Source organism: Pogoniulus pusillus, chromosome 8, assembly GCF_015220805.1.
Source record: "Pogoniulus pusillus isolate bPogPus1 chromosome 8, bPogPus1.pri, whole genome shotgun sequence".
Lineage (NCBI taxonomy): Eukaryota > Metazoa > Chordata > Aves > Piciformes > Lybiidae > Pogoniulus > Pogoniulus pusillus.
Genome location: NC_087271.1, coordinates 38,616,944 through 38,638,112, shown reverse-complemented (window position 1 = coordinate 38,638,112; position 21,169 = coordinate 38,616,944). Strand labels below are relative to the sequence as shown.

The 21,169-nt window shown below is 51.5% G+C and overlaps 1 protein-coding gene across 3 annotated transcripts in view; it reads left to right on the top strand.

Moving 5' to 3' along the window:
- COP1 (COP1 E3 ubiquitin ligase) overlaps positions 1–21,169 on the top strand; it is a 204,952-nt gene that overhangs the window by 78,235 nt on the left and 105,548 nt on the right. For all 3 annotated transcript variants that reach the window (XM_064148123.1, XM_064148121.1, XM_064148124.1), the window contains exons 13-14: positions 10,441–10,549; positions 12,751–12,832. In XM_064148123.1, the coding sequence (XP_064004193.1) occupies positions 10,441–10,549; positions 12,751–12,832 (191 nt within the window). The remainder of the gene's footprint in view (positions 1–10,440; positions 10,550–12,750; positions 12,833–21,169) is intronic.

Below are 21,169 nucleotides of genomic sequence, written 5' to 3'. Positions count from 1 at the left end.
GTTCTTCACAGAGAGAGTGATTGGCATTGGAATGGGCTGCCCAGGGAGGTGGTGGAGGCACCGTCTCTGGGGGTCTTCAAGAAAAGACTGGATGGGGCACTTGGTACCATGGTCTGGTTGACTGGCTAGGGCTGGGTGCTAGGTTGGACTGGATGATCTTGGAGGTCTCTTCCAACCTGCTTGATTCTATGATTCTATGACAGTATTTGAATAGAGGCTCGCTCTGCGTGCTGCTGCCCTTCCTGAACACCAGAGGCAGATCTGGTTCTTGCTATGTCTTTTCCCAGCAGAGATGGGGTTTGGTGACATCTCTTCTGCTGAGGGTTGCTGGTGTGGCTCGTGATGTCCATTGAGGTTGTGCTGTGGAAGGTTTGAGTTGAACATTAAGGAAAATGTCCTTCCCCAGAAGGGTTGTCAAGCCCCGGAGCAGACTGCTCAGGGCAGTGGTAGGATCTGCGTCTCTGGAGGGGTATTAGTGTAGATGTGGTGCTGAGTGTGCTACTTTGGGCCTAGCTGGCATATGTTGGTGAGAAGAATTAGGCTGTGAAAAGGAAACAATGATGTCTGCTGCACTCAGAGGCTTGCTGAGATGGATAAGAACAAGAATGTAAACATAGATAGTGGAGTTGCTCTCTGGCGTTTGGGTTGCATGCACTTCTCCCTTCTCTCCCTAACCTGCTGTCTGCCTGACTAATCTGCTTCCTAACCCCCCTGGCTGACCCTCCAAACTCACCTTGAATGTAAAGCAAAGTCTGGGGTAAGGTAGAGGGGTGGGAAGAAGGTGGAAGGGTGGCTGGGAGCCCCTCCTGGGGACTCTGGTTTCTGGAAATCATAGAATCAAGCAGGTTGGAAGAGATCTCCAAGCTCAGCCAGTCCAACCTAGCACCCGGCCCTGGCCAAGCAACCAGACCATGGCACTAAGTGCCTCAGCCAGGCTTGGCTTCAACACCTCCAGGCACAGCGACTCCACCACCTCCATCCTGGGCAGCCCATTCCAATGCCAATCACTCTCTCTGCCAACAACTTCCTCCTAACATCCAGCCTAGACCTCCCCTGGCACAACTTCAGACTCTGTCCCCTTCTTCTGTCGCTGCTTGCCTGGCAGCAGAGCCCAACTCCACCTGGCTACAGCCTCCCTTCAGGGAGTTGTAGCCAGCAATGAGCTCTGCCCTGAGCCTCCTCTTCTGCAGGCTGCACACCCCCAGCTCCCTCAGCCTCTCCTCACAGGGTTTGTTGTGTTTCTGTATTACTTTTTCTTGTCTGTTTCTGTCTATGGCTGTAGATATTGTCAATACCTGCTTGGCTCTTGTGCTAAGCTGTAAATATAAAGCTTTATTGTGCTAAGCTCTAAATATGAAGCTTTACTGTGTAAGCTGTAAATGTAAAGCTCCATTCAATTTCCAGCTCAACTGAGTCTAGTCTGGGTGGTTTCCCAAAGTGTGTGTGGGGGGCAGGTAACACCCAAACCACCCCAGTGAGGGACGTGGTTTAGTGGCAGCCTGGCAGTGCTGGCTTAGTGGTCAAACTCAATGATCTTAAAGGTGTGTTCCAAGCAAAACGATTCTAGGGCTCCATCCTTGCACGGTACTAGAGCTGGCTGGCTGCAGGCACTTTGGCCTTCCAAAGCCACAGCACAAGAAGCTCAGCCTAGGTTGCTCCTGGTTAACCTTGTTGAGAGCAGCGCTGCCAGAACACCACTCGCTGGCGCTTACGTCGGTGACTCAGCTCTTGGAGGAGCAGCAGCTTTGACAGGCTCTTATGAAAGCAGACAGGTGACAGCATTTGTGAGGACTTGTGTCTGGCCAACACCGACTCTGCTGGCCTGCAGCAGCTGCAGGAGGGAAGCCCTTGCTTGGGATGAGGCTGGCACCAGCCCAGCCCTGCTCTGCCCCGTGCCAGCTGGGCGCCTGCTGAAAGGTCGAGCTTGATGCCAGCAGTAATTGATTGTAGGCTTTTCTGGAGCAGAGCCCTGCTACCAGCTGTAGCTGAGTCTTTCTTCCTCTTTTCCAGCTCCCTTTTTTTTTCAACACCCACCTGCTTCTTAAATACATTCATTTCTTTTGCTTTTCATCATCTGCTGAGCTTTTTCATGCCTGTCTTTCAGAAGAGGGGAGGAAGTTGGTGCGTGGAGTTTGTGGCAAAGGCGCCTCGCATCCCCCCGGGAGCGACGGCGGCGGCGGTGGCATCAGCTCCCAGGATAAACACAAGATGGCACATAAATCCTCATCAAAATCCCATTTACAGTGCAAGAAACAAATCCTGGCATTGTCTAGCAGGCTATAAACAGCACCCTGTGAGCTAATTATGACTCGGCGTGTCCCTAGCCATGGGAGACAACAGGCTGAAGCTCCCCCTGCGCAGGAGCAAAGGGCGAGGAGAGGATGAGTGGCGAGCCACAGCTCCGCTCTGATTTATTCAAGAGGCACATCAGTTGTTTTGCCACAGGTCACAAAGGGAGGGGGAGAAAAATAAGATCTAGCTCTCAGGTAAAAGAAATTGGCTTCAGGCCTTGTTCATCTGCAATAGGTGATGTACAAGCGTGGTTAGGTAAACAGGCTTTTGAAAGCCACGCTTAGTATTCCGCGTGCTCGCCGCCGTGTGTTTGCAGCATCTGTGCTTTGGTGATGGATGTGCCCACAGACCTCCAAAATCAGCTCTCTCTGTTTAGTCAACTGCAGGAAAAGCAAAGCATCAGTAGGCTTTCCCCCCCACCACCACCTTTTTTTTTGTTTTCTTTTTCTTCTCAGGAGGTTGCAAATGTTGGTTTTGGGGTTGGTGTCAATAAATCAAGTGTGTGATTGCTCTTATGGTAATAGCAGCTCATGGGTATATTGCTGTCAGTTTTTAAGTGGCAGCCAGCTCACAGAACAGAATTCTCACTGCCAAGGTTAAATCAGGCAAAACCCTGCTGGTTTTTGTTTTGTCTTGGAGTCTTTGCTGTTTGGAGAGGCAGGAAGCTCTCTTTATGCTGAAACAGCTCAGGGGTGGCTGCGTTGGATGCTTAGATTTGCAATGCAGAAAACATTTCATAGAATCCTAGAATGGTTTGGGCTGGAAAGGACCTCCAAAGGTCTAGTCCAAAGCCCTCTGCAGTCAGCAGGGACATCCTCTACTACATCAGGTTGCTCAGAGCCTTGCTGAGCCTCGTCTTCAGGATCCCTGGCATGGGTCCTCAATCACCTTCCTGGGCACCCTGTTCCAGTGCCCGCATGGTAATGAACTTGTTCCTAACATCCAATCTAAATCTGCTCTTCTCTAGCTCAAAACCATTGCCCCTCATCCTGTCACCACAGGCCTTTGTGAAGAGCCTCTCTCCTTTTATCAAGAAGCAGGTTATCAGGAGGTACTCAGACTTCCATTCATCCCACTTCTCCAAGTGACTGCTTCATAGAATCAACCAGGTTGGAAGAGGCCTCCAAGATATCATCCAGGTGCTAAGTTGGAGTGGATGATCTTGGAGGTCTCTTCCAGCCTAGTTGATTCTGTGATTCTAACCTAGCACCCAGCCCTGGCCAGTCAACCAGACCATGGCACTAAGTGCCTCAGCCAGGCTTGGCTTCAACACCTCCAGGCACAGCGACTCCACCACCTCCCTGGGCAGCCCATTCCAATGCCAATCACTCTCTCTGCCAACAGCTTCCTCCTAACATCCAGCATAGACCTCCCCTGGCACAAATTCAGACTCTGTCCCCTTCTTCTGTTGCTGCTTGCCTGGCAGAAGAGCCCAACTCCACCTGGCTACAGCCTCCCTTCAGGTAGCTGCAGACAGCAATGAGCTCTGCCCTGAGCCTCCTCTTCTGCAGGCTGCACACCTCCAGCTCCCTCAGCCTCTCCTCACAGGGCTGTGCTCCAGGCCCCTCCCCAGCCTTGCTGCCCTTCTCTGGACACTTGCTTCACTTAGAAGTTGAAGTTGTTCTTTTAAAGTATTTTTCTCAACCCAACTACAGATTTTCTTGAGACTGGTTAGGAAAAGGGGACTCTAAAGCATTCATGGCAGAGATAGGATTTGCTTTAGGTGATCTCACTCTGGCAGGGTGTTTGGACTCAATGATCCAAAGGAGCATGACCAGCAGGACAAGGGAGATGATTCTCTTCCTCTGCCTTGCTCTTGAGAGACCCCACCTGGAGCTCTGCATTCAGTTCTGGTGCCCCCCACAACAGTAAGGGCATTGAAGTGTTGGAGTGGGTCCAGAGCAAAAGGTGATCAGAGGGCTGGAGCACCTTGCCTGTGGGGATGGGCTGAGACAATTGGGTCTCTTCAGCCTGGAGAAGGGAAGGCTCCTGGGAGACCTTATATAGAGACCTTCAAGGACCTGAAGGGGGCTACAAGAAAGCTGGTAAGAGACTGTTTACAAGGGCTTGTAGTGATAGGGAGTGGATTGAAGTTGGAGCAGAACAGGTTTAGACTGTGGATTAGGAAGAAATTCTTTCCAGTGAGGGTGGTGAGACACTGGCAGATTGGATGATGAGGCCTTGAGCAGCCTGGTCTAGTGGAAGCTGTCCCTGCCCATGGCAGGGGGACTGGAAATTGATGATCTTGAAGGTCTTTTCCAGTCCAAGCCATTCTGTCTTCAGAGGCAGAGGGACTGGAAATTGATGATCTTGAAGGTCTTTTCCAGTCCAAGCCATTCTGTCTATCTTCAGAGGCAGGGGGATTGGAAGTAGATGATCTTGAAGGTCTTTTCCAATCCAAACCATTCTGACTATCTTCAGAGGCAGGGGGATTGGAAGTAGATGATCTTTAAGGTCTTTTCCAATCCAAACTATCCTGTGCCCCTTCCAGCTTCTCTGCCTCTGTGAGATGTAGTTCTCTATGGCTCTCAAGTATTCAAGTTGCGTTGTTATTCGCATGGATGCTCCTTGCAGTAGAAGATCACTCCCTTAAAAACATTTCCTGCCAAAAACTACTGGGCAGCAGTTGACTCATGATAATAGAGTAGATCTGAAACACTTGGAGCTCAAAAGCAGGTCAGACCACAGCAGTTTGTGCCTTATTAAAAGCTCTAACTCCGTTTAACTCTCGCCGCCAGAGGGGCGGTTGACACCGGGTGACTTGATCCTGCATTTGAGGTATTTCAGCCATGAAAATGCTGGCTCATGAAAGAAACATCAGTGTGACTGACAGCTCAAGCCAAGCTGGCCCACTTGTGTCTCCAAATAAAAGGAAGGATGCACAGAAATCTGCACAAGGGTCAGGATTTCAACGTGTCCACATCGGACGCCAAGGTTAGGAGAGCGTTTCAAAGGCTGGCGATTAGCTTTCAAGTGGAGTTTCTCTAGGCTGATCTCCTAGGAAGCAGAGCTATCCACAGCTCCTGGCAAGAGAAACCTCTGGGGTGTAACTATCACCCTGGTCCTGGATTAAAGAACAAAACAAAAAGGGCAAAGATGGAGCTGCTCTTATTTAAAAAGATGGACTTGCATGAGTCCCTGTAATCCAGCACTGAGTTATGCTTTATTCCAGCCTCAGGTAGCTATTCTTTTGTGTCATATCTCACAGCCTTCACATTTCAATTTCTCCCTCAATGTGGCTGCAGGCCATCTAAAGGTTGTCTAGGAAGAAAAATGTTTCTATCAACTTCTAGGGGTTCACACAGGCTGCTCAAGGACTCTGGAAGCCACTTGTTTTTTCCTTTGTGCCTCTCTCGCCTTTGCCCTTTCCCTGCTTGTTGTCTCATGCATGTGTGTGGTTCTGGGCTCCTCAGTTCAAGAACCGTAGAAATAGCCAGGTTGGAAGAGAGCTCCAAGCTCAGCCAATCCAACCTAGCACCCAGCCCTGGCCAATCAACCAGACCATGGCACTAAGTGCCTCATCCAGGCTTTGCTTCAACACCTCCAGGGACAGAGACTCCACCACCTCCCTGGGCAGCCCATTCCAATGCCAATCACTCTCTCTGCCAACAACTTCCTCCTAACATCCAGCCTAGACCTGCCCTGGTGCAGTAATTTCTCAACCCCTTGTAGATCCCAAATAAGTCCCCATGTAGGAGAAGTATCATAATGTCCCAGCTGCAGGACAACCTTCTTTCATAGAACCAAGCAGGTTGGAAGAGACCTCCAAGCTCATCCAGTCCAACCTAGCACCCAGCCCTGGCCAGTCAGCCTCTGTGGTCACAGATGCCAGAGAACACATGCAAAGAATAGCCAGCCCTTGATCAAAACCATCCTGTTCCTGGAGAGGGAGCTCCCCTCTACCTGATCCAACCCAGAGTTCTGCTCTAAAGAAGCTACTTTTGAGAATTTAAGCTACAAAAAATCTCAGCTATAGAAATATCAGTGAGTAAAGCTCTGGTTTCAGGCTCTGTAAAGAGAGTTGGGTGGTGATGAGGGCAGAATTAAGGCAGAGCGCTGGAGCAGGATTGGTTTTGTTGTCTTAGGATCCTTTAATCAGGTTCCTTTAAAAATGAAAGATTTATGGGGTGTGTGACTTAAAAGGTGCTAATTGAGCCACTTAGTGGCTGCAAATCCCTAAACATTTTTCACCTGTCAGTTCCTGTTTCCCCCTCTCAGTCTAGCTACAAATGGTTTCCAAGAGAGTGTTAACCCCTTGCTTAGCACCATCAGACTTCAGCAGGTGGAATGCTTAGCTTGGTCTTTGCTGTGCCAGACCTAATGGTCATACATTTGGGCACAGAAACCTCTCATTTTTCTCCAACTGTGTGGATTGACCCAAGAAAATATGACCTTTTCCTCCAAAACTGTCACTTCTTTATAGCCTTAGACCTAGCACATCTCAAAGAGAACTGTTAATCTGTGGCCTTGATCTTTTTCTACCTACACAGTAATTTCTGATCTTTATCCTCAAGAGTGATCTCTTTTTTTTGACAAGATGTAGTTAGGTAATTACTCTCTTCATAGCTCAGCTTGCAGTACTCAACTCTCTTAGAATCAGAGAATCAGGCAGGCTGGAAGGGACCTCTGACATCATCCAGCCCAACCTAGCACCCAGCCCTGTCCAAGCAACCAGACCATGGCACTAAGTGCCCCAGCCAGGCTTGGCTTCAACACCTCCAGGCACAGCAACTCCACCACCTCCCTGGGCAGCCCATTCCAATGCCAATCACTCTCTCTGACAACAACTTCCTCCTAACAGCCAGCCTAGACCTCCCCTGGCACAACTTGAGGCTGTGTACCCTTGTTCTGTTGCTGCTTGCCTGGCAGAAGAGCTCAACCCCACCTGGCTACAGCCTCCCTTCAGGTAGCTGCAGACAGCAATGAGCTCTGCCCTGAGCCTCCTCTGCTGCAGGCTGCACACCCCCAGCTCCCTCAGCCTCTCCTCACAGGGCTCTGCTCCAGGCCCCTCCCCAGCCTTGCTGCCCTTCTCTGGACACCTTCCAGCACCTCAACATCTCTCTTGAATTGATGGTCTGGACCAGGGGATTGAGTCCAGCATCAGTAAGCTTGCACCAAGCTTGCATCAGTAAGATTACACCAAGCTAGGAGCAGGTATGGATCTGCTGGAGGGTAGGAGAGACCTGCAGAGGGACCTTGCCAGGCTGGATGGGTGGGAGTTGGGTCATTTTTGCCTACAGAGGACTGAGTGGGGGATACTATCAGTGCTGAAAGGGTGTCAAGAGGATGGGGCCAGTCTTATTTTAACGATGCCCAGTTAGAGAACAAGAGGTAAGAGGCACAGACTTGAATGTAAGAAGTTCCATCTGAACCTGAGGGGAAACTTCTTTAAATTAAGGGTGCAGAGCCCTGGAACAGACTGCCCAGAGAGGTAGTGAGACTGAACAAGGCCAAGTGCAGGGATCTGCACTTTGGCCACAGCAACCCCAAGCAGCACTACAGGCTGGGGCCAGAGTGGCTGAGAGCAGGCAGGCAGAGAGGGAGCTGGGGGTGCTGGGAGAGAGGAGCTGAAGCTGAGGCAGCAGTGCCCAGGTGGGCAGCAGAGCCAATGGCATCCTGGGCTGGCTGAGGAGCAGTGTGGGCAGCAGGACAAGGGAGGTTCTTGTGCCTACCCCTGTGCTCAGCACTGCTCAGGCCACCCCTGGAGTGCTGTGTCCAGTTCTGGGTTCCTGCATTGCAGAGAGATGTTGAGGTGCTGGAAGGTGTTTGGAGAAGGGCAGCAAGGCTGGGGAGGGACCTGGAGCAGAGCCCTGTGAGGAGAGGCTGAGGGAGCTGGGGGTGTACAGCCTGCAGCAGAGGAGGCTTAGGGCAGAGCTCATTGCTGTCTGCTGCTCCTGAAGGGAGGCTGTAGCCAGGTGGGGTTGGGCTCTGCTGCCAGGCAAGCAGCAACAGAAGAAGGGGACACAGCCTCAAGTTGTGGCAGGGGAGGTCTAGGCTGGATGTGAGGAGGAAGTTGTTGTCAGAGAGAGTGATTGGCATTGGAATGGGCTGCCCAGGGAGGTGGTGGAGTTGCTGTCTGTGGACAGGTGTTGAAGCCAAGCCTGGCTGAGGCACTTAGTGCCATGGTCTGGTTGCTTGGCCAGGGCTGGGTGCTAGGTTGGCCTGGCTGAGCTTGGAGGTCTCTTCCAGCCTGGCTGATTCTCTGATTCTATGATCATCCAGTTAACTGTGTCAGTGATGTTTGACCTGCATGCATTGGATCTGTCAGTTGAGCTCCTGCTACCTGCAGCCCACTTGATAGCACCTGGCATGCTTTCCTGCCAGATGGTCCAGAAATTGGGCAACACCTAGTACAGATTTTCTTACCTCTGTTGTAATTTTTTGGGAGTCCAAGTAGAAGGCATAGTGCCAAAATGCTGCAACTGTGACTTGGCAGTGCTGCTGATCTTGTTTGGTCTGCTGATGGTTAGAGTTTGTTGGTGGAATTGTCATTTATTATTGCAGAGCCACTTCATTGTGTTTCAGATGGGTTTGGTGGGTGGAGCACGAGATGGATCAAGAACTGGCTTGATGGTTGCACCCAGAGAGTGGCTGTCAATGGCTCCATGGCCAAGTGGAGGCCAGGGACAGCAGAGTCCCTCGGGGATCAGTCCTGCAACCAGCCTGGTTTAACATCTTTGTGGGTGCCATGGACAGAGGCATTCAGTGCAGCCTCAGCAGGTTTTCTGCCCGCACCAAGCTGTGTGGTGCAGCAGCCAGGCTGGAGGGCAGGATCCATCCAGAGGGACCTGGACAGGCTGCAGAGGTGGGCACAAGCCAAGCTCAGGAGGTTCAACTAGAGCAAGTGCAAGGTCCTGCATCTGGGTGGAGGCAATGCCAAGCACACATCCAGGCTGGGCAGTGAGTGGCTGGAGAGCAGCCCTGAGCAGAGGGACTTGGGGGTGCTGCTGGAGGAGAAGCTGAACAGGAGCCAGCAGTGTGCACTTGCAGCCCAGAAAGCCAAGCAGAGCCTGGGCTGCAGCAGCAGAAGTGTGGCCAGCAGGGCCAGGGAGGTGATTCTCCCCCTCTGCCGTGCTCTGCTGAGACCCCACCTGCAGTACTGCATCCAGTTCTGGAGCCCCTGGGACAAGAGGGCTGTGGAGATGCTGGAGAGTGTCCAGAGCAGGGCCAGGAGGATGCTCAGAGGCTGCAGCAGCTCTGCTGTGAGCACAGACTGAAAGAGGTGAGGCTGTTGAGTCTGCAGCAGAGGAGGCTCCCAGGTGACCTTCTTGTGGCCTTCCAGGATCTGAAGGGGACCTACAGGAAGGCTGGGGAAGGACCATTGACAAGGTCTTGTAATGACAGGACTGGGGGGGGAATTGGTTTGATCTTGAAGAGTGCAGATTTAAACTGGATGCTAGGATGAATTCTTTACAGTGAGGTTGATGAAACTCTGAAACAGGTTACCCAGGGAGGCTGTGGATGCTCTCTCTCTGGAGGTGTTCATGGCCAGGTTTGGCCTTCAGCAACCTCTTCTAGTGGGAGGTGTCCCTGTCTATGGCAGGAGGTTGGAACTGGCTGATCCTTGAGGCTCTTTCCAACCTAAAGCATTCTATGACAGGAGCATTGGTTTGAAATTGGAGCAGAGTAGGTTTAGGTTGGACGTCAGGAGGAAATTCCTCACAATGGGAGGGGTTGCAGAGGGAACTGGAGCACGTTGCACAGGGATGTGGTTGGGGCCCCTTCCCTGGAGACATTCAAGATCAGATACAAGGTGCCCTGTGTTGCCTTGGTGTTTGTTGTAATTGGAGTGATTGGCATTGGAATGGGCTGCCCAGGGAGGTGGTGGAGTTGCTGTCCCTGGAGGTGTTGAAGCCAAGCCTGGCTGAGGCACTTAGTGCCATGGTCTGGTTGACTGGCCAGGGCTGGGTGCTAGGTTGGGCTGGATGATCCTGGAGGTCTCTTCCAACCTGGTTGATTCTATGATTCTGTGAGCTGCTGTGTGCTTTGCAAGAACACAGGCTCACAGGTTGTCAGGGGTTGGAAGGAGATCCTGGAGTCCAAGCCCCCTGCCAGAGCAGGACAGATTAACACAGGATCAGCTGATGTGTTTCACGGTGTGAGGTGTGCTGTGATGTGTATCACTGACCAGCTCTCTTCCCTTTTCAGCTGTATCAGCTGGAGTAGTTACCACAAGAACCTGCTAGCCAGCAGTGACTATGAAGGCACCGTCATCCTTTGGGATGGATTCACAGGACAGAGGTCCAAGGTCTACCAGGTAATGCCACCAGCGAGCGCCACAGCACTCATCCCACCACCCTCTGGCAGGGCAGCAGTACTCAGCCTCAGGCTCCACTTCCAGTCCAGCACTAAGCTTTTCCCTTCCACAGGATGAAGTGCATGCTCCTCCTGTTTGCCTAATGTGTCTCATCCACACAGCTCTATTGAGCTGTACCCTCCGAGGGAAGCAGCTTTATCTTCTTGTCACAGTCGTGAGGCTGTTGACGTTTTCTTGCTTGCCTCTTTCAGACAGGGAAGCTGCCCAGGGAGAAATGAGGTCCTGCAAGTTGTTTGTCTAGCCTTTCTTTAGAAACCTGTCTCTCCATACCTCTTTCACTTTGGGCTTTGTCAGAAGCCTTTGATAAAATCCTGCAGTGATTGCTGCTGTAGCTTCATATAAAGCAGAAGAGCAAAATGCAGGCTGAAGTGGCAAGGCTGGCAGAGCAGAATCCTCCCTGATGCAGCCCTGTGCTCAGCAGAGCAGCCTGCACATGCAAGCAGGCTGAGCTCAACAGCAAGAGCTGTTCCAGGAGAAGTTTCTGACATGTCAGACAGTTTGAACCTTGTCTTTAGTTAATGGATTCTGAGAGACTTGCCAGCAGAACACAGAGGCTGAAGGGAGTTTGTTCCACGTGGGGGGAGGCTGGAAGTGCTGCAGGCTCTTGTATAGGTAGCATAGTGCATTGGAACTGGTCAGTGGTAATGAATGAAGTGCAGCTTGGCCTTCCCTTCCTGCTCCTTGGCACTTCAGCATTAGTTTTACTTTCTATTTGTGGCCTTCCAGTATCTGAATGGGGGCTACAAAAAGCTGGAGAGAGAATATTTAGGCTATCATAGAACCAAAGAAGTTGGAAGAGACCTCCAAGGTCATCCAGTCCAACCTATCACCCAGCCCTGTCCAGTCAACCAGACCATGGCAGGACTAGGGGAAGTGGAGCAAAGCTTGAGGTGGGGAGATTCAGACTGGCCATGAGGAGGAAGTTGTTGAGCCTGATAGTGGTGAGAGGCTGGAATGGGTTGCCCAGGGAGGTGGTTGAGGCCCCATGGCTGGAGGTGTTTAAGGCCAGGCTGGCTGAGGCTGTGGCCAGGCTGCTCTAGGGTAGGGTGTCCCTGCCCATGGCAGGGGGGTTGTAACTGGATGACCCTTATGGTCCCTTCCAACCCTGACTGGTTCTATGATTGAAGCAGTTGCTTGTTTTCTCATTGTGTTTTAGGACAGAAGTTATGCTGGGCAAAATAAGTCCTGTCTCTTTCCCTCTCAGATTGAATCATAGAATCAACCTTCTTCCCTTGTGCTCAACACTGCTCAGGCCACCCCTTGAGTGCTGTGTCCAGTTCTGGGCTCCTCAATTCAAGAGAGATGTTGAGGACTGGAGGGTGTCCAGAGAAGGGCAAGGAAGCTGGTGAGGTGCCTGGAGCACAGCCCTGTGAGGAGAGGCTGAGGGAGCTGGGGGTGTGCAGCCTGCAGCAGAGGAGGCTCAGGGCAGAGCTCATTGCTGTCTACAACTCCCTGCAGGGAGGCTGTAGCCAGGTGGGGTTGGGCTCTGCTGCCAGGCAAGCAGCAACAGAAGAAGGGGACAGAGTCTGAAGTTGTGGCAGGGGAGGTCTAGGCTGGATGTTGTTAGGAAGTTGTTGTCAGAGAGAGTGATTGGCATTGGAATGGGCTGCCCAGGGAGGTGGTGGAGTCTCTGTGCCTGGAGGTGTTGAAGCCAAGCCTGGATCTGGTTGCTTGGCCAGGGCTGGGTGCTAGGTTGGCCTGGCTGAGCTTGGAGGTCTCTTCCAACCTGCTTGATTCTATGATTCTATCTTAGTGGTAATGGGAAACACAACTGTGATCTGCTAGGAAAAAGAGCAGCACACAATAGAACCACAACCAAATGGTGCTGCAGAAGCAGGTCTTTAATGTCAGTATCCTGCAGTCTTTGCTTTTCTTCTTTCCAGTGGTAAAACAAAGAATCATTTTCCATGTTTTTAGTTGCCCTTCTGCACTCTCCTGCTTCCCTGGCATGTCCTGCAGACTGCAAGCATTGGTTTGATGGGGAGGAAAGAGATTTTTGGGGAAACTGCTGAACACAGTAAGCTTTCCTGTCCAGGACTCCACTGATAATTGATGCCAAACAACAAGGACTGCTTTTTCTTTTGCCCTTTTACTAGATTACAGCTCACTCACAGCAATATTTTGCTTGCTTCTCTAAACAGGAGCACGAGAAAAGATGCTGGAGCGTTGACTTCAATTTGATGGACCCAAAGCTATTGGCTTCAGGCTCTGATGATGCCAAAGGTATTTCTCTTTCTCAGTCTCTGCAGAAGGCTGACACTTTGTGTATTCCCTTTGAGGAACAGAAATGTGCTATTTCAGGCAGCTGATTTCTTCAGCTGCCTTCAGTATTGCAGCTGATGTGGGAAATGTGTAAAGGTATTACTGAGCTCTCTCTTGGAGAAAGAGAGGCTGTGTTTGGATTAAGGTTTCTTGGTGCAGCATTCAGGTTTTTCAGGTAATGTGCTCTCTAGCTAGCATTTTCCAGGACACTATAAACAAAGCAGAATGTGTTTTAACATGAGTTAAGCTTGTTGAGTTCAAGCCTTGGGGCCTTTCAAAGGAGCACCATGTATTTATATAGCAAAAATGAGCTTGTTGAGGAGAAAAAGCAGAAGGTGAAAAATGCCTGCTGCTGTTTTACCTGTAGCTCTGAATGTTAAAAGGCTCTGCACACTGTGAGGCTTCCTCCTTTCATGGTGTGCACTCTGTGTCTCAGAGCTTAACAGTGTCTGAGGATGGGCTGGAGGGGAGCGCTGGCAGCGGCGCGCTCCCTGCAGGGTCCCTGTGACAAAGGGCTTTTGGAGAGCCCTTGAGACAGGCCCTTCCTCAGCTTCCTGCCAGAGAAATTTCCTCTCTGAAGAAGCAGTAAGGAACTTCTGAAGACAAGCATCCAGTAGGACAAGAGAGGTTCTTCCCTTGTGCTCAGCACTGCTCAGGCCACCCCTTGAGTGCTGTGTCTAGTTGTGGGCTCCTCAATTCAAGAGAGATGTTGAGGTGCTGGAAGGTGTTGAGAGAAGGGCAGCAAGGCTGGGGAGGGTCCTGGAGCAGAGCCCTGTGAGGAGAGGCTGAGGGAGCTGGGGGTGTGCAGCCTGCAGCAGAGGAGGCTCAGGGCAGAGCTCATTGCTGTCTGCAGCTGCCTGCAGGGAGGCTGTAGCCAGGTGGGGCTGGGCTCTTCTCCCAGGCAAGCAGCAACAGAAGAAGGGGACACAGTCTGAAGTTGTGCTAGGGGAGGTCTATGCTGGATGTTAGGAGGAAGTTCCTGGCAGAGAGAGTGATTGGCATTGGAATGGGCTGCCCAGGGAGGTGGTGGAGTCACTGTGCCTGGAGGTGTTGAAGCCAAGCCTGGCTGAGGCACTTAGTGCCATGGTCTGGTTGACTGGATAGGGCTGGGTGCTAGGTTGACCTGGCTGATCTTAAAGGTGTCTTCCAGCCTGCTTGATTCTATGATTCTATGACTATGTAGTGTTCTTCATTGCTAATGAAGATGGGTTTTATCTGTAATATGTTTACAATACTAAATGAAGAGTTATTAGGCAGCAAGAGGTGTAGAACTCCTTTCACCTTCAGTGAGGATCAGCTCTCCTAGATGAGCTGCTACAGCCCAGGATTTGCTTTGAAATAAGAAATCAGTTTTTCATAAACATTAAACCTTGCAAGTTGTTCCCCCTCACACCTCCAAAATGCTTTTAAATTCAAATGAAAGCTGTGTTTAGTGTTCCTCAGTTGCATTGGGCACTCCCAACACAGCTGCTAATGTTATTTGCAAAACTCAGATTATTATTTTATGTTTAAGGGAGGTTTTAAATATTTTTTGATACTATTCTCCTTTGCCCTTTTTTCTGTTGGAAGTCAGGAGTGTTTTCTGTCTGCTCAAATGTAGCAGCAGTGAACATGCACCTTGTAAATTCGCCTCTTCATCCAGTGGGCCAGGAGAGCCAATGACATCCTGGCAGAGGGACCTGGCCAGGCTGCATGGGTGGGCAGAGGCCAATGGGATGAGACTGAACAAGGCCAAGTGCAGGATTCTGCACTTTGGCCACAACAACCCCAAGCTGCACTACAGGCTGGGGCCAGAGTGGCTGAGAGCAGCCAGGCAGAGAGGGAGCTGGGGGTGCTGGGAGAGAGAAGCTGAAGCTGAGGCAGCAGTGCCCAGGTGGACAGCAGAGCCAATGGCATCCTGGGCTGGCTGAGGAGCAGTGTGGGCAGCAGGACAAGGGAGGTTCTTGTGCCCCTGTGCTCAGCACTGCTCAGGCCACCCCTTGAGTGCTGTGTCCAGTTCTGGGCTCCTGAATTCAAGAGAGATGTTGAGGTGCTGGAAGGTGTTTGGAGAAGGGCAGCAAGGCTGGGGAGGGTCCTGGAGCAGAGCCCTGTGAGGAGAGGCTGAGGGAGCTGGGGGTGTGCAGCCTGCAGCAGAGGAGGCTCAGGGCAGAGCTCATTGCTGTCTGCAGCTGTCTGAAGGGAGGCTGTAGCCAGGTGGGGTTGGGCTCTGCTGCCAGGCAAGCAGCAACAGAAGAAGGGGACAGAGTCTGAAGTTGTGCCAGGGGAGGTCTAGGCTGGATGTTGTTAGGAAGTTGTTGTCAGAGAGAGTGATTGGCATTGGAATGGGCTGCCCAGGGAGGTGGTGGAGTCTCTGTGCCTGGAGGTGTTGAAGCCAAGCCTGGCTGAGGCACTTAGTGCCATGGTCTGGTTGATTGGTCAGGGCTGGGTGCTAGGTTGGGTTGGCTGAGCTTGGAGCTCTCTTCCAGCCTGGTTGATTTTATGATTCTGTGATTCTCAGTTGCTCCCTACTCATGCTATGCATTTGAAAAGGCTTCTCTGCCAGCTAGACTTGCATTTATTAGCATGTTAACAAGTTGTCCACCTTTGCAAAGCCAGCTGCAAGCAAAGCTCCTGTCTCTAGCTTTACAGTTCTCTTCTCCAGTAATTGTCTCTCAAAATGCAGTGTTTATGTAGAAATTATTGTAATGAAGTCTGCAGATCTACAGGACTTGGATTGTGCTTCCCAAAGGGTCTCTGAGAGGTGTGGAGGGGTTTTGGTGAATAAAACTGGGCTGAAACATTTTTATCATGAAATCATAGAATGCTTTGGTTTAGAAGAGACCTTTAAGGTCAGCAAGTCCAGCAGTTAACCCAGCACTGCCAGCTCACCACTAAACCATGTTGCTCAACACCACATCTAAATGGCTTTGAAATCCCTCCAGGGATGGAGACTCCACCACTGCCCTGAGCAGCCCATTCCAGGGATTGACAACCCTCAAGGGGAAGAATTTGTTCCTAATGTCCAACCCAAACCTTCCATGGTGCATCTTAGAATCATCATAGAATCAAGCAGGTTGGAAGAGACCTTCAAGCTCAGCCAGGCCAACCTAGCACCCAGCCCTGGCCAATCACCCAGACCATGGCACTAAGTACCTCAGCCAGGCTTGGCTTCAACACCTCCAGGCACAGCAACTCCACCACCTCCCTGGGCAGCCCATTCCAATGCCAATCACTCTCTCTGACAACAACTTCCTCCTCACATCCAGCCTAGACCTCCCCTGCCACAGCTTGAGGCTGTGTCCCCTTCTTCTGTTGCTGGTTGTCTGGCAGAAGACTTCAGTCTGTTTCCTCTTGTGCTGTGGCTTTTCACTTGAGATGAGACCCTCACCTGACTCCAGCTTCCTTTCAGGGAGTTGTAGAGAAGATCTCACCTGAGCTCTCCTCATTGTTTGCTTCTAACATCATTTGTCTGTGATTTGCATCTCTAACAAGCTCATGAGTGCCCAGTGGAGTCCAGTATGGGACCGTTTGAAATGGGCACACACTTCAGCAGTCTGTAGGGCACAGAGCAGCAGCAGACATCCAGATGAGTGTTAGTGTCCACCTTCCATTTCAGTCATCACCAAGAGATGGTTGTTTTACCTCCTAAGTGCCTACCTAGGATGTCCTCCTGCTGCTTTTGGTTGTGAGTGTTTGGTGGAGGTGTGGGCAACTCAACCTGCAGCTGTTAGCCATGGGAAAGAGCAGACTGAGAGGGGATTTATCAATGCATATAAATAGCCAAAGAGTGGAGGTCAAAAGGATGGGGCTGGACTCTTATCAGTGGTGCCCAGTGACAGGACAAGGGGCAGTGGGCACACACTAGAGCCCAAAGGATGGGACATGAGAAAAAACTTCTTCCCTGGGAAGGTGCCAGAGCCTTGGAGCAGGTTGCCCAGAGAGGTTGTGCAGTCTCTTCCTCTGGAGGCTCAAAACAATCCATCTGGATGCATACCTGTGCAGCCTGATCCCATTCAACCTGCTTTAGCAGAGGGGTTGGACATAGATGATCTCTGGAGATCACTTCCAACCACTACCACTCTGGGCCTCTAACAATGCCTGTATGGCCAGGAGCAACATCTGGTAGGAGACCCAAAATCTATGCACCCCTCTGTCTTTTTTCTGTGCTTCTTTGGGGCCACACTGGGCTCTCTGACAAGCAATCTGAGTGCTGATGGATATTGGTGTGACCAGAGCAATTGGAGCTAATCTTGCTGTGCTGCCCCAGAAAGTGTTGAGTGTTAACATTTTCCTGTCAAGCGATCAGGACAAGCCAGCAGCTCCAGTGACAGCTTTGCCACTTCTTCCTGCCTTGCCTGGGTACCTGCCTGTCTCTCTCCAGTCTTTTCAAGCTGGAAGCTGATTTTTAAAGTGCTTGGTAGGCATCTCTTGAGGAAGGAGCTTTTCAAGGAGGCCAGTGGCAAGCAGAGTCCCTCGGGGATCAGTCCTGGCACCAGCTTTGTTTAATGTCTTTGTGGGTGCCATGGACAGAGGCACTGAGTATAGCCTCAGCAAGTTCACTGCCCACACCAAGCTGTGTGGTGCAGCAGCCAGGCTGGAGGGCAGGATCCATCCAGAGGGACCTGCACAGGCTGCAGAGGTGGGCACAAGCCAAGCTCAGGAGGTTCAACAAGGCCAAGGGCAAGGTCCTGCATCTGGGTGGAGGCAATGCCAAGCACACATCCAGGCTGGGCAGGGAGTGGCTGGAGAGCAGCCCTGAGCAGAGGGACTTGGGGGTGCTGCTGGAGGAGAAGCTCAGCAGGAGCCAGCAGTGTGCCCTTGCAGCCCAGAAAGCCAAGCAGAGCCTGGGCTGCAGCAGCAGAAGTGTGGCCAGCAGGGACAGGGAGGGGATTCTCCCCCTCTGCTGTGCTCTGCTGAGACCCCACCTGGAGTCCTGCATCCAGTTCTGGAGCCCCTGGGACAAGAGGGCTGTGGAGATGCTGGAGTGTGTCCAGAGCAGGGCCAGGAGGATGCTCAGAGGCTGCAGCAGCTCTGCTGTGAGCACAGACTGAAAGAGTTGGGGCTGTGCAGGCTGGAGCAGAGGAGGCTCCCAGGTGACCTTCTTGTGGCTTCCCAGGATCTGAAGGGGGCTACAAAAAAAGCTGGGGAGGGACTTTTAAGGCTGTCAGGGAGTGCCAGGACTGGGGGGAATGGAGCAAAGCTGGAGGTGGGGAGAGTCAGAGTGGAGGTGAGGAGGAAGTTGTTGAGCATGAGAGTGGTGAGAGGCTGGAATGGGTTGCTCAGGGAGGTGTTTGAGGCCCCATAGCTGGAGGTGTTTGAGGCCAGGCTGGCTGAGGCTGTGGCCAGGCTGCTCTAGGGTAGGGTGTCCCTGGGCATTGCAGGGGGCTTGGAACTGGCTGCTTCTTGAGGTCCCTTCCAACCCTGCCTGATTCTGTGATACTATGATCAGGGCTTGGTCACAGCAAAGTGAGTGCTAACAAACCAAGTGCTATTAGGGCTAAAGTGATGCTGGTGCAATTAGAAACAACATGCTTGGGCTTCAGCTGCTGAGTTGTCCTCGTTGCTAGATGAAGATGAATGCTCATTTGTGGAAGATCTCTCTACTTTAATGGCAGATAATGAGAGCATAAAAGCATTATGGTATTTGAAGTAACTCCTGTCTGTCTGTAAGACTCACTTTTATCTCCTCTTGTCCTGCCCTTCCCTTTTAAAGAAGGTAAAGGTGGTTGTGTGTCTCTATAGAGACCCAAAGATGTTCCTCAGCTAGACAGCAGTGAACAAAATTAAAGTGTTTACTTGTCCTATGAGCAGCTTGGGGAAACAGCACAGCCTCCATTTCCCTTCTTTTTATGCAGATAACAATGGCAGGAGCTGTGATTCTCATCCAAGGAAGAAGTGGTGATTTATGTCTTCCTAACATCATTTGGGTTTTTTAGCTCTTTGAGCAGAGAAGAATTTTTTGTGAAGGCAAAATGATGCCATTAAAGTGCCAAGCTAGGACCTGGAGCTGCTGCACTTAGCTAATGACTTAGAGCTGCTTCTCAGCCAGCATCCTTGTTTGTTCTGGAGTGAGAATGTGGTTTAATAGCCCTGGTGATGTTAAAGGGAATAAAGCAAAATGTTTTTCATAGGGGTGGGAGTTAAGTTACTACTGTGGTAGAGAGCTGCTGTGGGATGATGAAGCATTTGTTGTCTGCTCTGTGGTTGTTTTGGAAGCTCAAGGAGAGGTACAGGCAGTACTGACTGGTTCTCTCTGTGACCTGGAGTCACATCACTGTTTTGGGGCTCGAAATGGAGCAGAACTGGAGAACCTGAGAGCTCTGAATTGAGAGGTTACCTTTTAGTGTCTCATGGGAAGGATGAGTAAAATATCTGTGGGAAGGTAGGAGAGCCCTGCAGAGGGACCTTGATGGGCAGAGGCCAATGGGATGAGATTAAACAAGACCAAGTGCAGGGTTCTACACTTTGGCCACAACAACCCCAAGCATCACTACAGGCTGGGGCCAGAGTGTCTGAGAGCAGCCAGGCAGAGAGGGAGCTGGGGGTGCTGGGAGAGAGGAGCTGAAGCTGAGGCAGCAGTGCCCAGGTGGGCAGCAGAGCCAGTGGCATCCTGGGCTGGCTCAGGAGCAGTGTGGGCAGCAGGACAAGGGAGGTTCTTGTGCCCCTGTGCTCAGCACTGCTCAGGCCACCCCTTGAGTGCTGTGTCCAGTTGTGGGCTCCTCCATTGCAGAGAGATGTTGAGGTGCTGGAAGGTGTTTGGAGAAGGGCAGCAAGGCTGGGGAGGGGCCTGGAGCAGAGCCCTGTGAGGAGAGGCTGAGGGAGCTGGGGGTGTGCAGCCTGCAGAAGAGGAGGCTCAGGGCAGACCTCGTTGCTGTCTGCAGCTACCCAAAGGGAGGCTGTAGCCAGGTGGGGTTGGGCTCTGCTGCCAGGCAAGCAGCAAGAGAAGAAGGGGACAGAGTCTGAAGTTGTGTCAGGGGAGGTCTAGGCTGGATGTGAGGAAGAAGTTGTTGTCAGAGAGAGTGATTGGCATTGGAATGGGCTGCCCAGGGAGGTGGTGGAGTTGCTGTCTGTGGACAGGTGTTGAAGCCAAGCCTGGCTGAGGCACTTAGTGCCATGGTCTGGTTGGTTGGGCAGGGCTGGGTGCTAGGTTGGGCTGGATGATCCTGGAGCTCTCCCCCAGCCTGGTTGATTTGATGATTCTATGAGTTAACCTGAGAACTACAAGATGTGAGTTGTTTCCTCATCTTTGTTGCAGACTTTGAGGACTGCTTAGGGTTTTAATTCCAGTGATACTCACTTCCTTCAGCTTCTGCTGACTTTGAGTTATAGGTGTTTATTGCTCTTAAAATATCAGCCTGAACTTTCAGTTTGCTTATTTTCCTGGCTTAAAGAAGTTCAATAATTTCCTCGAGATCTGTGGGGTTGCTGAATCCAGTTGGGAATATCTTGAAAGGTCAGGAAGCTGGTCTTCAAAATACCAACTAAAATACCTGGATGTGAGGAGGGATAGGGTTAGTTGTGCCAGGGTAGGTATAGGCTGGATATTAGGAAGAAGTTCTTCACAGAGAGAGTGATTGGCATTGGAATGGGCTGCCCAGGGAGGTGGTGGAGGCACCGTCCCTGGGGGTCTTCAAGCAAAGCCTGGCTGAGGCACTTAGTGCCATGGTCTGGTTGATTGGACAGGGCTGGGGGATAGGTTGGACTGGATGATCTTGGAGGTCTCTTCTAACCTAACCCTAACCCTAACCCTAACCAGAGAAGCTGTGGTGGCTTCAAACCTGGCAGTTTTCAGAGGCAGACTGGATGAGTTCTTGAGCAGGCAGGTGTGGTAGGAGCTGTCCTTGCCCATGGCAGAGTGGCTGGAACTTAGAGGATCTTTAAGGTCCCTGCCAACCCCATTCTGTGAAGTACATTCCATATAGAATCATAGAATCAACCAGGTTGGAAGAGACCTCCAAGCTCATCCAGTCCAACCTAGCACCCAGCCCTGGCCAAGCAACCAGAACATGGCACTAAGTGCCTCAGCCAGGTTTTGCTTCAACACCTCCAGGGACAGAGACTCCACCACCTCCCTGGGCAGCCCACTGCAAACCCTCGATGCTCCTTTAGAAGGGAGATGAAAGTGGCTTTTATGGTGACAGGATAAAAAGTGTAGTTGAAGACTCTATATAAAGTGGGGTGAGAAAACCCTGAAACTGAGCAGCTGCAGCAGCACTATTCTGAGCACCTTGGCCACAGGTGTGTCCTGCCCATGGCAGGGTGATTGGAACTAGATCATCTTTCAGGTCCCTTGCAACACAAACCCAACCCTGGAATGGG